At 37.6% G+C, this 14,240-nt stretch overlaps 1 protein-coding gene across 1 annotated transcript; it reads left to right on the top strand.

The window, feature by feature from the left end:
- Positions 1-7,824: 7,824 nt before the first annotated feature.
- On the top strand, positions 7,825-14,240 carry LOC126676817 (uncharacterized). The gene is made up of 6 exons (XM_050371107.1): positions 7,825-8,243; positions 9,297-9,389; positions 9,715-9,948; positions 10,578-10,680; positions 12,000-12,229; positions 13,671-14,240. The coding sequence occupies exons 1-6, from the start codon at positions 7,915-7,917 to the stop codon at positions 13,882-13,884; spliced, it is 1,203 nt and encodes a 400-aa protein (XP_050227064.1). The 5' UTR covers positions 7,825-7,914; the 3' UTR covers positions 13,885-14,240.

Raw genomic sequence — 14,240 nt, 5'->3', positions numbered from 1 at the left:
TCTCAAGCCTTGATAGGTGGTCCGCAACCACATTCTCCATCCCCTTCTTGTCCCAAATCTCGATGTCAAATTCTTGCATCAGAAGGATCCACCGGATTAGGCGAGGTTTTGAGTCTTGTTTGGAAAAGAGGTGCCTAAAATCCGCATGATCTGTAAAAACAATAGTATTTAGTCCAAGAAGATAAGACCGGAACTTGCCAAGAGCAGAAACTAGGCTTGCATCTCCTTTTACGTGGTGGTGTAGTTCAATTGAGCCCTCGCCATCGTTCTACTCGTATAATAAATCACATGGACTCTCTTGTCTTTACGTTGCCCCAACACACATCCGAGAGCTTGGTCACTAGCATCACATATTAGCTCAAAGGGCAACCTCCAATCCGGAGACAAAATGATAGGAGTGGTCACAAGTGCTTCCTTTAATTTCTCAAATGCATCATAGCACTCCTTTGTGAATTCAAATGGGGCATCCTTCACTACGAGATTTGTCAAAGGCCTTGCGATAGATGAGAAATCCTTAATAAACCGACGATAGGAACCCGCGTGGCCCAAGAATGCCCGGACTCCCTTCACCGTGACCGGAGCAACCAATTTCTCGATTACCTCTGTCTTTGCTCTACCTACCTCAATACCCGCTTCTGAAATCTGGTGCCCAAGCACAATATCCTCTTCGACCATGAAGTGGCACTTCTTCAAATTAAGCACCAAGATAGTGTCCTCACACCGCTTTAACACACGCTCGAGATTCGCCAAACACCTGTCAAAAGAATCACCAAAAATAGAAAAGTCATCCATAAATACCTCCATTATGTCTTCCACCATGTCATTGAAGATCGAGGTCATGCACCGTTGAAAGATAACACGTGTGTTGCATAAACCAAAAGGCATTCGTCGATAGGCGAAGGTACTATAGGGACAAGTGAATGTCGTCTTCTCTTTGTCATCCGGAAAGATCAAAATTTGGTTGTAACCGGAGTACCCGTCAAGGAAACAATATTACTTGTAACCTGCCACCTTTTCTAGCATTTGATCGATGAATGATAGTGGGAAATGATCCTTTCTTGTTTCCGCATTTAGCTTGCGGTAACCAATACATACTCGCCAACCGGTCACCGTTCTAGTAGATATTTGCTCCCCCTTGTCATTTTCCACAACGGTCATTCCCCCTTTTTTAGGCACACATTGGATAAGGCTTACCCATCCACTATCCAAAATAGGATAGATGATCCCGACATCTAGGAGCTTGACTATCTCCTTGTGCACCACCTCTTTAATGTTAGGGTTCAACCTCCTTTGCCTTTGAGTGCATTTCTTGGATTCATCCTCTAGGTGGATCTTATGCATCACCACTTGTGGACTTATCCCCCTAATATCGGAGATTTGCCATCCCATAGCCAACACATGGCTCTTGACGACTTGCACCACCCGCTCCTCTTGAGCTTCCGAAAGCTTGTTTGAAATGATGATAGGTAGCGTCTTGTTTTCTCCAACGAAGGTATACCGGAGGTAAGGTTGAAGTGGTTTCATTTCAACAATTGGTGGTACCTCGGAAGATGGAGGTGTAATCCCCCCATTTTTGACCAAATTCTTCGGTTTGGGCTCGTCTTACTCGTAATACTCATCGTCAAGTTCATCGAAGTGAAAAGTAACCTTTGAGACCTCTGCAGTACATGTCTTGGTCGAGACAGAAGTGTCTTGATCGAGACAAGGCTTAATTTTGCCTTGTCTCGATCGAGAAGTTACTGTCTCGATCGAGACATGTGGTCCAATTTGACCCAGGAAATTTCCTCCTTGAAGGTCTCGATCGAGAAGCTTCATAGGACTTGGTTCTCGATCGAGACCTAGCTCAGGGTAAGTAAAATCTTTAATTTTTCTTTCCACTCCCCTAATGATTTCTTCCATATTTTCCTTCAATTGACATTCCACAAGCTCGTCCACCAAGTCAATCTTCATGCAATCTTCCCCCTCGTTGGTACCCCTCATAGCTTTCTTCATGTCAAACTCCACCTTCTCTTCATCAATCCTCAAGTTTAATTTCCCACAATGCACATCAATTAAAGATCTTCCAGTGTTCATAAAGGGTCGCCCTAAGATAATTGGGCACTCTTTATCTACCGCATAATCCAAGATAATAAATTCAACCGGAAATATGAACTTATCAACCTTTACAAGCACATCCTCAAGAATCCGGTAAGGCCTCTTCAATGAGTGATCCGCAATTTGAAGTACAATCGAGGTGTTCTTTACGGTTTTATATCCAAAAAGCGTCTTGAAAAGAGTTAAAGGAATGAGATATGTACTAGCACCCAAATCACATAAGCAATTAATTGAACTCATATTTCTTATAGTGCAAGGTATAGAAAAACTCCCTGGGTCCTTCAACTTAGCCGGTAGATTGCTCAAGATAATTGAGCTACAAACTTCCGGAATGGAGATTGTTGCACCATTGTCCCAACTCCTCTTGTTGGTAATGATGTCCTTAAAAAACTTAGCATATTGGGGCATCTCCCCTAGCGCATCCACTAGACTTAGGTTGATTTGAAGTTTCTTGAATACTTCAAGAAACTTATGAAACTTTTGATTGTCCGGCGGTTTACTTAGCCAGCTTGGAAATGTTACTTTTTGCACGAAAGGTGGAGGTGGTGGTGGTCTCACATATGGCTCTTCAATATCAATACCCACCTCCTCACAAGCCTTAGGTAGCTCTTGACTTGATCTTGCAACATCAATCACCACTTGAGGCTCATCCTCCTCAATCCTTAGCCTCTTTCCATTAGCTTTTTCAAGGTTCTTATCACTCCTAAGCTCAACCGCCTTAAGTTTCTCCCTTGGATTGTTTTCCATAGCGGATGGTAATCCTCCTTGAGGTCTACCTTGAAGGTTGATAGCAAGTTGGGAGATATGAGTTTCCAAACGGCTGATGGTTGAAGCTTGGTTCTTCTCCCTTTATTCTATTTTCTCAAATTTCTCTAACAACTTTGCAAGTATGTTTCCTTCATCCATATTCTTTTGGGGTTGAAAACCGGGAGGGTGTTGAGGTCTACCACCATAGTTGTTTCCTTGGCCTTGGTTGTTGTGGTAGTGACCTTGTTATTGAGGTCTATTCCCACCTAGTGAACTCCGCTACATATTCCTGCATTAATTTATCTCCTTTAACTAAATTCAGTAGTCTGTCGCGATAGCTTTTTGTCACAGAAAATGGCAGAAAGAACTCTCTATATCGAGTAACAAATTCTGCCTAGGTCATCCGATTCATCGTTGGTTAGACTCTATGTTGAAACCAATCTTTTGCTGCTCCTTTCATCAACATCTCTTCTAACAAGATTGACTGTCTCTCGTCAGCCTGCAGACGTCTAGCATTACGCTCGACTTCCTCAAGGAAATGTAACGCATCACCAGAACCATCAAAGTGCACTGGCTTAAGTTTCATATAAGATAAGACACTATCTCGATCGACATTTGCACCAACACGCTGTTGTTATTGCAATAGTTGCTCCCTATGCATAGCCTGATTCTTGACTTGATTGGCATGCATAGCTGCAACTCCAGCTAAGAACTGATTAAAATCAAAGCCTGAGACATTAGGTTGTTGAGGCATTTCCGGTGCCTGAACAGGTTCTTGTTCCCCTTCTGCTTGACCTATAGCTCTAGCTCTACCTCTACCACGGCCTCGTCCACGGCCTTGACCTGCCGCGTCAGCCTGTACATTTTTTCCTCCGCAAACAAATGATTCATCTTGACCCTTTTCATCATGTTGTGCTATAGCAATGCGCCCTCGTGTTTGCCGTTGGTCATCCATCCAAACCAAAGCAACCCACGCTACTATCAGACACACACACATGATAAAGTAGAGTTCAACAGGTACACATAGTCACCTCATTGGCAACATCAATTATGCACATGCTCATCATATCATATAACATGTGCAAACATAACACAGACTCACAGCCTATAGGGAAAAGCTGAATTTTTATCAAAACAAATTATAACGTATCAAAGACATGACTCGATTCCTATAGCTGTAGTAGTTCCTAGGTACTCAAAACACACAACACATAGGATGTATTAGCAATGGCCTAAGAATCTAAACTATTGCTCTGATCCCAAGTTTGTCACAATCCAATTTTCACTCTGAAACTTGAGTCGAGACCGACGCTAGGAAATGGGAATAGTTGTTCCAAAAACCGTAGCAAGCCTAGGAAAAATAGTAAAACTTTTCGCGTTTTGAAAACATAAAAGGTCTCAATCTCTTTTCGCAAGTATTTGAAAACCTTTAAACAAATATGTAATCAAAACTCTGTGATTGTATTCCTGGACTCAGGGTAGTATGCGTACATATCATACATCATATGATAGCCCTGTTCGAATACAATGCCAGCAGTGTAAACCAGTTCACACATCAGGCGTCTGGTTAAAATACGTTTGTACAAACACATAACTTTAAACACAAATCTAGTCTTACTTTATAAACACTGGCAAAAGCCCTTTTTTTTACAAACACGCAACATTCAAAACCATATATACAAAACATTAGTTTCATATCAGAGTAAGTCATTTTAAAACGAACTACTGATACGACCGAACTAGTCTGCATCTCTAGAGTGACATACTCAATAACGACTTCCGGACACAGGATTGGAAGTCTGGTCACGTCAAAACTATTTATCTGTAAAAGTGAAATATCAACGGGGGTCAATATTGAGTGAGTTCACATAATTACTTAGGAATATTAATAAAACAGAAATTGCATGAGAAACATTCATTATGCAGCCAGACAACCGATCCAGATGAAACCCTAAACATCAAACCCTAATGGGTAAAACTATAGTATGAACCACAATCACCATAGTCTGATACAACAAATTAGACCGTGAACTGAATCACTGCCATCTCAAATTCTATACCTTTTGTACTTGGACTATAATCAGAAACTGCCATCACGGTTTTACTCGTGACCGCAACAATATTACTGCCGTCTCAGGGTTTACCCGTTAAGTCAGGGTCACCAACATTTCTGTTGCCCAATGAACTAACATAATCATCCCTATCTCTCTAAATAATAACATGCTTAGTCTATAGTATCGGTATCGGTGATCACACAGCCTATTTCCGCTTAATAGGTAGCATGTTTTAATGGATCTATATCGGTTTCAAATCGACTCAATGCAATGAGATTTAAATAATATTTTGAGTTATAAATATTTTAGGTATCAATATTCATAAGTAAAATGCGAACTCGCAGAACCGCTATCCCTAAAACAAGATTAGAATGTCTCATACTCCGCTGGTCCGGTAGCCCATTGACCCGTCGGATCTAGTTGGAATTCAATTGTTAAAAATAATTCAAATAAGAATTCTAACTCTAAGGAGTAAACTCTCTAAACATTGCTAGACTTATAACATATAGTCTATCCTTATCTCGATATCAACTTATAGTCCTCTTATTATTAATCATTTTGATTAATAGAGGACATAATTAAAACATCCCTTTATTTTTATTAATCAAACTCCCTTAATTATCCAAGTTCTTTTTTTGTCCATTAAACATCCTAGTTCGTAATTCAAAGTCCTTTTAATTCCGTATTGAACGTAGAGTTCAAAATTGTCCGAACCTCAACAATTCGGAGCTCGACGTGCGAAAGCACGTTGGAAGTGCGCACTGGCGCAAAGACCTGTTCGCCAGCACAGGCGCACAGTGTCCCTGTGCGTCCACACAGTGTCCCTGTGGCTAGGGGTGTAAATGAACCGAGCCGAGCCAAGCTTTGGAGTGTTCGTGTTCGGCTCATTTAGCGAACAAGGTGTTCATGTTCGGTTCATGTTCATTCGAGTTTTGAATGGAGTGTTCATGTTCGGTTAGTTTAGATTTTATAGTGTTTATGTTTGGTTTGTGTTCAGCTCGTGTTTGTTCGTTTAGCCGCTAAGAGAACAAGTTCGTAAACGAGCTCAAGAACGAGGTCGATAAGTACTAAACGAGCTTGTTCCCGAATAGGCTCGTGGACGAGCTCGATAAGTACTAAACGTACTCGTTCGCGACCCCGCTTGTTTTGAGGACAAACAAACGAACATTAGCTGTTGAATGAACAAACACGAATATGAGCCGGATAAATTAAAACAATGTAATCGAGCACGTTCACAAATACGAGCTAAATAAATTGGAAACATAATTGTATAAATTAATTTAAATATGAATTATTTCGCGAACACCTAATCGAGTTTTAAACAAGTTTGTTCGTGAACTATATACGAGCTCGTTCACGAGCTTTTTATCGAGCTCGTTCACAAACTCTTATTCGAGCTGTTCGTGAACGTAAACGAGCCGAACATTAGTATGTTCATGTTCGGCTCGTTTATATTAACAAAGATAAAATCACGTTTGAGCTCGGTTCGTTTAGAATACGAATAAACATGAACCGAGCTCTTATCGAGCCGAACACTGAGCTGCTCGCGAACGGCTCGGTTCGTTTACACCCCTACCTGTGCGGTCGCACAGTCCGGCTATGCGTACGCAAAGCTTAGGCCGTGCGTCCGCACAGTCACTGTGCTCATGCATAGTGGCTATGCTTCACGCAAAGCCACATAAACTCTATTCCCAGGCCAATTTTGTCGAGCTTAAACTTCGTTTTTCGATCCAAAGCATCGATTCACATAACAAACGACTCAATTCTGCAATTGAAACGTAAAATCAATACATATAGATTTGATACGGTAACCGTTATATATTCGAATGGTTATAACTTTGATTAATATCGGATTATCGAAAAAATCCAAGTTAGAAACGAGAAATCAGATCGAAAACAGATAACCTACTGTCGATCACGTCGTCGCCGTTCTCTATAACCTTAAAACCTAACTTTTAGGTTTCTGAATTCTAATGATACAATTCATTTGAATTAGGAGTTTATACAGTTTGGCTAAAAACTAAACTAGTCCCTACGCATTCACGCGTTACTTTAACCCAGATTCGTAAATACTCGTCCGTAACTAAAACGGACAACGAACTCCGAATTTTATGAAATTTTAACCATGAATTCCATAATTTGTAAATAGAATAAAAACGTAATATTTATTCTCACGCACGGGACCTATATTTTATTTTTAATAAATCATTTAAGATTTATTAGGGTAAATTAGACCCACTTAATAAAATTTCTATCTCCAAATTCTATAAAATTTTAGGAGTAATTTTTTAAAAATATTCCCGGAATATTGACTCCAAAAATATTCACACGGGACTTATAAATTATTCTATTGTAATTTATAAGCATTTCTTAATTTCCGTTAGTTAAAATATAAATATCCAAATTTTATATTTTAACTTCTATAACTATTTTATATTTCCGGAGATACTATAAATTAAACTTATCCTCAAATTTAATTTACGTTCTCCCAGTCCTAATAATTATTCCACAAATGGAAAAATATAGTCCTTTAAATTTACATGGTATTATATGGTTGGTGGAGGTGGAGGAATAGTGGCGGTGGCGGTGCAAAAAAACCCGATGAATTTATCGGTTTTAAAATTTAGATTAGATATTTGATTAAATTAGATTAATTAGGGTTAAATGTTTAATTAAATTAAGTTAATTAGAGTTAACTAAAGTAAATTAGAGTTAATTATTTAAAATTTAGAATCGCACTATCCAATTACGGTGCCACATCATTATGTATGTGTTTTTGAACTGATTTTTCTAAATTTGGGTAAAATAATCCGGTTTTTTCAACTTAAACGTTTTTTCATACTTCGTATCAAGCTGAAGGGGTAAAGTGATCCTTTATTCGTAGTCTAGTTCTTGTTGTTGGTGGCCCACTTTTGGTGATGTTGGCAGATCTAAACAGTGACATAAACGAACTGCAAGTAACATCTTCTCCATTAAAAATATCTTCCAAATCTCCATTCTTTGCTTCTATGCTCTAACAATGGCAACTATTAGTAAACCCCTAAGGCCAACCAAATCAAAACCCTTCAGCTATCCAACTCTCACCATCATTATATGCATCTCCACCATTGCCCTGTTTTTCCTTTTCTCCTCTCTAATTTCCACCCATGGCTTCTCGTTCTCATCCCCAACTACCCATTATATGATAGACATCGTTAAACCCAAAAACACACTGTCTTCACATGACAGGTACTTGTATTGGGGCAATAGAATCGATTGCCCCGGTAAGCACTGTGATTCTTGCGAGGGTTTGGGCCATCAGGAGTCTAGTCTTAGGTGTGCCCTTGAAGAAGCCATGTTCTTGAACAGGTAGGTCTCTGAATTTTTATGCATTTTTCTCTTTGTCTTTTGAATTGTTTGGTTTCATTGGGTTGCTTATATTTGCGTTAATTTGTTGTTTTGAGTTCAAATTTCTGTTTGGAATATGGTGTTTTTTATAATTGGGGAAGGGGGAGAGGCTGGGGAAGAAATTGAACCCACGATTTAACGCTTATACTATTTGGATTTAACTGTGCTTCAATACTGCATTTTTTTAGACTAAGATATTATTTATGGGTTTAGAGATGGCATTAAATGGTCAATGCCTGCTATTGTTGATATTGCATTTCTAATTTTTAGCTATTGTCATGCCCGATGTTTTATTTTCATAGAATTAGGCATTGTTACAGTGCACATACTGATCTTTGTTTATAGCAAAGGAAGCTGAAAACGCTAGTGGATAGTTAAAAATTGCCATTCATAAGACCAATACTACCGAAACTGAGACCTGGAACTAATGCATGAGCTCTAGTAGAAATGCAGTCAATATACTCTAGCAATAGCACAACGAAAAAGAAAATATTGTTAGACATACAGGAGAAACAGGGGAGAGTGCTGCCAAGAGTGTGATGGGGGTGGGAGAGAACATAGTGGACGAAATACCGATAGTGAGAAGAAGGGTAGTGAAATGAGCATTAAATATTAATCTAAAATGGCTTTAATATGAATCAGCTATGTAGATCTTGAATATAACTACTTGCCGTCTTTAACTCAAATATGAATTCATGGCATTCCCCACCGTGTTTATTCAAGCCTTAATTTGCTATAAAGCGGCAATAGAAGTTTTAAAATAGGAGAGAAAGGGTTAGATGTGTAGGAAAAGCACAGGTGAGGCTGAAGTCGCGCGAGATAATGGAGTAAGAAATAGCAACAGCTGTGAGAATATGGGTGGTTAAATGAACATGAGATTTTATCTAACATAAACCTTATTCCATTTCCAGTAGCTATATTTATTCTTTTGCACTATTCTACTTGGTTTGGCATGAAAACCTATCAGAATTTCTTCTCCCTTTCGTCGTATTTATTTTATTCCCATTGTTGTAGGACATTTGTGATGCCTTCCGCAATGTGTATCAATCCAATTCACAATAAGAAGGGAATGCTTCATCATTCTGGCAATGCAAGTTCCGAAGAAAGGTATTTTTCTTATACCTCTTTCATGTAGAGTCTCTTGCAAAAGAAAGTATTATTCCAAGAAAGTAGAAAACAATTTAATAAAATTATTAAACTTAAAACTCCAGATTTTGCAATATGGTGTTGTTTTAATGCTCTACTTGACTATGGGATAAGATCATTCTCTTAATAATTATTATTCCAGAGTATAGTCGTTTCTAGTTTTCAAATTTATATAAGAAAGGTGTGAAGTAGCAATGGGCTTGGCTTCTTCATTTATGTATATATGCATTTAATCAATCAGAACAGTTAATTGTATAATTAAATCTTGGTTAGTTTTGTTTGACAGGTGGGCTACAAACTCTTGTGCCATGGACTCTTTGTATGACATGGATCTCATATCTAAAACCATACCCGTAATTTTGGACAATTCAAAAGTTTGGTATCAGGTACTATCAACAAGTATGAAACTGGGAGCTAGAGGAGTTGCCCATGTTGATGGAGTTAGTCGGGACAATCTCAAAGAGAACAATGCCTACACAAATCTCTTGCTCATAAATCGAACAGCAAGCCCTCTTTCATGGTATTTGAATTTAAATATCATGTTGTCGTTTTTGTTCCTTATTTCATTTTAGCTGCTGGAGTATAAGTCATTTGGTAACTGGGAAGATTGAATGAGGGATCGTGTGGAATAATTTAAAGAAAAGTAATCATTGGGAAGATTATTAAAAAAATGCTTTATATGGGTTTAGAGAAGATTTTTTTTTTTTTGATAATTTAGATATTTATTGATGTACTGTCTGAAATTGGAAGGGAAGTGCTGTACTATTCCTGATGCTTGTTTTGCATAGCTGTATCCTGAAAGTTTGGTTTGAACTTGTTGGTGTGGTCTAATTTGCTGGATTGGGTATGTTTATGCTTCTTAATTGGGTTAGAGAAAATACATGGTTCTACTTGTTCCATTTATTGATTATCTGGCTGACATGGTCAAGAGTCTTAAATTGTTTAAGTTTGCGTTGGATATGATGAGTCAGAATTGAGACCGATTGCTCTGTGAAGAACTTAGAGAATAATGTGGGCAAGATATGAAAGATTTATGACTGTTCTTGAAAATGTTTTAAATGTTTCATAATATCTCTCCCCTAAAATTTCAGGTTGAATTGTGCATTTAGCAAGTTTCTGTATAGGTGCTAATCGTTGATGGCCATTCAGGTTCATGGAATGTAAGAATCGAAATGACCGTAGTGCAATATTATTATCATATTCATTTCTTCCTTCCATGGCTGCAAGGAGATTAAGAGATGCAGCAGACAAGGTATGCAACAATTAGTACCACTGACCTTTTTTATCATAAAAAGAAATAAACTAAAAAAACCTACATTATTGCTCTTAATGCCTACAGGAAGTTATTTGACCATGAATTTATTATTTTTTTCTTAAATCCTAATGCTGGGATATGGTTCTTCGGAGGACATTTAATGTTTTATGCATAAACAGATGTAGAATGAAAATTTTCATAGCTACTGTATAATAATTTCTTTACTGTGGATTGGCTGGGAACACGATTGGTGTTTTCTACCACAACTATTTGGTGAACTTTTACATAAATGCAAGGCATTTGATTACTTAGAAATTGGTTATAAGCATAAAGTTCCAATCTGTGTCGCGTACCTAACCATCTAAAAATACTTTGAAAATTTGGGTAGAAAAGAAATGTGACTGGATATGCTTTTCATTAGTGTCTCTTTTGCTTATTTTGCATCATTTGTGGCTTCAGAATTCTCGTATGGTTTTGTTAATTATAACCTGTTCTGCAAATCAACAAATGTCTAACAGTGTAACCCTCCAGTCTTGAAATTCTTTAACTTAATATCTCAACTCAATAACCAGGGATCATTTTATTAAACCTGAAATTGTCTAGGAACTCTGTACCCATGTTTATCACCCCAATCTTATTGGTTGGTACTTTTTAAATTGGTGTTCTCAATGCTTCCCTCGGCCATCTTCTAGGTTTTAGGTGAAGCTTATATTAGACTAGAAGTAGTCTGATATTTTCTTTGAACTCTAACGAGAAATGCTGAAATTTAAAGATGTAGCAGACTCCATATTTGAAGTTATCCTAGAGTAAATTTTCCGGTGTCTGCTACAGAAGCCCTTGACATATTTATTCAGTTTTGAGTACATGGGGTTTTGTGGAAATAGAGACAGATATGGGGCACCAGCTTTAAATAGTTGGCAAAGGGCACCGATATTGTTTGTAATTATTTTGAAATATGTGAGCAAAAATTTTGAACAAAGGTTATATTTCAGACTTAATGCTGTATGGATCTCTAAATAGTAAACATTACAGTTTGCTATAAACCAGTGATGTTTCTGGTAGGATGCAATTAACAGTTAGAATGTAATTTAGATTCTCTTAGGACCTAATGTGGCTGTTGCTAACATTAATATATGTAGAAAAACTTAACGGTGCAATATCCACTACTTTTCTGTTCACCACCAAGTTTCCACAAATTGATTTAATTGCCATTTGCCTTGCTTAGTCTTACTTCCTGCAAAGCATGTATAAAAAAAACTTTCGAAGTTACGGGTTTTTCGATTCATTAAGCTGATTCTAAGTAATTTCCTCTACAGATAAAGACTCTCCTCGGTGATTATGATGCTATCCATGTGCGTCGTGGTGATAAAATAAAAACTAGGTTGGACAGGTTTGGCGTTGCTCGGACCTTACATCCTCATCTGGACAGGGACACGCGCCCAGAGTTTATGCTTCACAGGATTGAAAAGTGTGTCCCACGAGGACGAACTCTTTTTATTGCTTCAAATGAGAAAACTCCAGGATTCTTCTCACCTCTCTCTGTCAGGTATTCTTCTCATGCTTAATAAGATTTGCATGAATTAGCATTACTAATGATGTTTGTTTGGGATACAAATCCAATTATTTCTTATTTTATAATATAAATAAGTCATTAAATAACAGAAATGGAACGACGTTGAAACGATAAAAGAACGTATATTTTAACGTCCAGTTTAACTTTTTTATATATAGATGCTTCCTTTATACCTGACTTGGTTCACCCTGGCAAAATATCAAACAGTAGGCAAATGTTGTATGATAAAATTAAACTGTAGATCAAAATATTTGAAACACTTCAATCCAAAGAGTTTGGAAGTGGTAACGTTCCATTAATGTATGCTGACTGATGTCTGCTGCAATCAACTATGTTACTCAATTTTAACCATCTCTTGTTATCACCTCTGTGTTTATACCTCATTGAGAAAGAAATCAAATGCAAGCTCATGCTTGACAATGTTTGCAAACTTCTACGATAATTAGTTTGAATGTTTGTTTATTTCAAATTTTCAGTTGAGCTTATTATTGATATCAGATGTAATCACCCCTTTTCAATCATGTACATAATCAGTCACCGTATATCTTTTCCTACCACCAAACTCTCCCTCTATCTGCTTATAGATGTAGATGTAGGCAATTTCATTGTTTTCTTTGGATTTTGACATCCGGAGGTCAAGCATAATAAATTAAATTTGCTGACCGCAAACTATATTGCTCGGAAACTTATTGATTCCCTATGTTTCAGCTTCTTTGAAACTCCAAAACTCTAAATTTATATTCTATCCTTGTAAAAAATGATGTTTCACCAGTTTCTTCCAGTTCAGCGTTTCTATTTCCATGTAACATAGCTCATAAAAGGTTTATTAATGATGCCTCTTCTGACAGAGCAGCTTATTTACTAGGAATGACTAAATTAAATATAGAAGTCAATTTCTACGTCAATATATGCTTTTATGAAATTGAAAATAGATTACAAGTGGGTTGTCTTAGACATGGGACTCCGTCTTGTAAACAGGATGGTTAATCTATTTTAGAAGATCAGGAATCTCAAATGTGAACGAGACACTGCATTTTCGGGTCTGCATTCCATCGATCATACCTAGTATAATGTTTCTGGTCCTGGCTGCTAAATTTTGTATTTAAATATATGCATGGTTGTTAAGGCGCTAGGCGCACCTAATGTGCAAGGGGCCTCATATAGCGCGAGGCGCAAGCTTATTTTTACTGTGCTTCTCACTTAAGTGTGCCTGAGGTGCGCCAGGATGAAGGTGGTCGCCTGAGGTGTTTCTCAGGCGCAGCACAACCCTCGCCTACTAGCGCCTTTTGACAACTATGTAAATATGTTCAGCTAAGTTCAATAGGGATATATTTTTGCTTTGTTTTTTCCTATGAAAAAGGACATACATAATCAAGTGAACTTTAACTCTTGTAATTTTTGGTTAATATTGCAGATACAAATTGGCATATTCATCGAACTATAGCTGGATATTGGATCCGTTGATTGAGAATAATTACCAACTATTTATGATTGAGAGGCTTATAATAATGGGTGCAAAAACGTCGATTAGAACATTCAAGGAAGATGATGCGGATCTGAGCCTTACTGATGATCCTAAGAAGAACACCAAGAATTGGCAAATACCAGTATATACATACAATGGATGAATCAATTTTTACTCCAATCTGTCTCACTAATTGTGCCATAAGCAATGCATACTACACTTGCTGATGGGGTCATTCTTTGGCGCGCAATGGTGCTCCATGTTCCCAAATCAGATGTTTTAGGTCAAGCTAGAAATTGGCGTCATGTGGTAAAATGGGAGGTAATAGTTTAACCGATGTAAAGCGCAATCTCAGAGAAGGTAAATGTTTTATTTAGTACATTCGGCTGCAGATTTTGTAGAGAAAAAGGTTCCACTTTTCCCTGTGTGTAGTTTATAAGTTTAATCTTTACAATTATCAACTTCTTTCAGCAAATGAAATTCACCAGTTATTCAATTCCACTCATTAAATAATTTCAA

The sequence above is a fragment of the Mercurialis annua genome, linkage group LG4 (genome assembly GCF_937616625.2).
Source record: "Mercurialis annua linkage group LG4, ddMerAnnu1.2, whole genome shotgun sequence".
NCBI lineage: Eukaryota > Viridiplantae > Streptophyta > Magnoliopsida > Malpighiales > Euphorbiaceae > Mercurialis > Mercurialis annua.
This window is presented reverse-complemented; position numbering and strand designations above follow the sequence as displayed.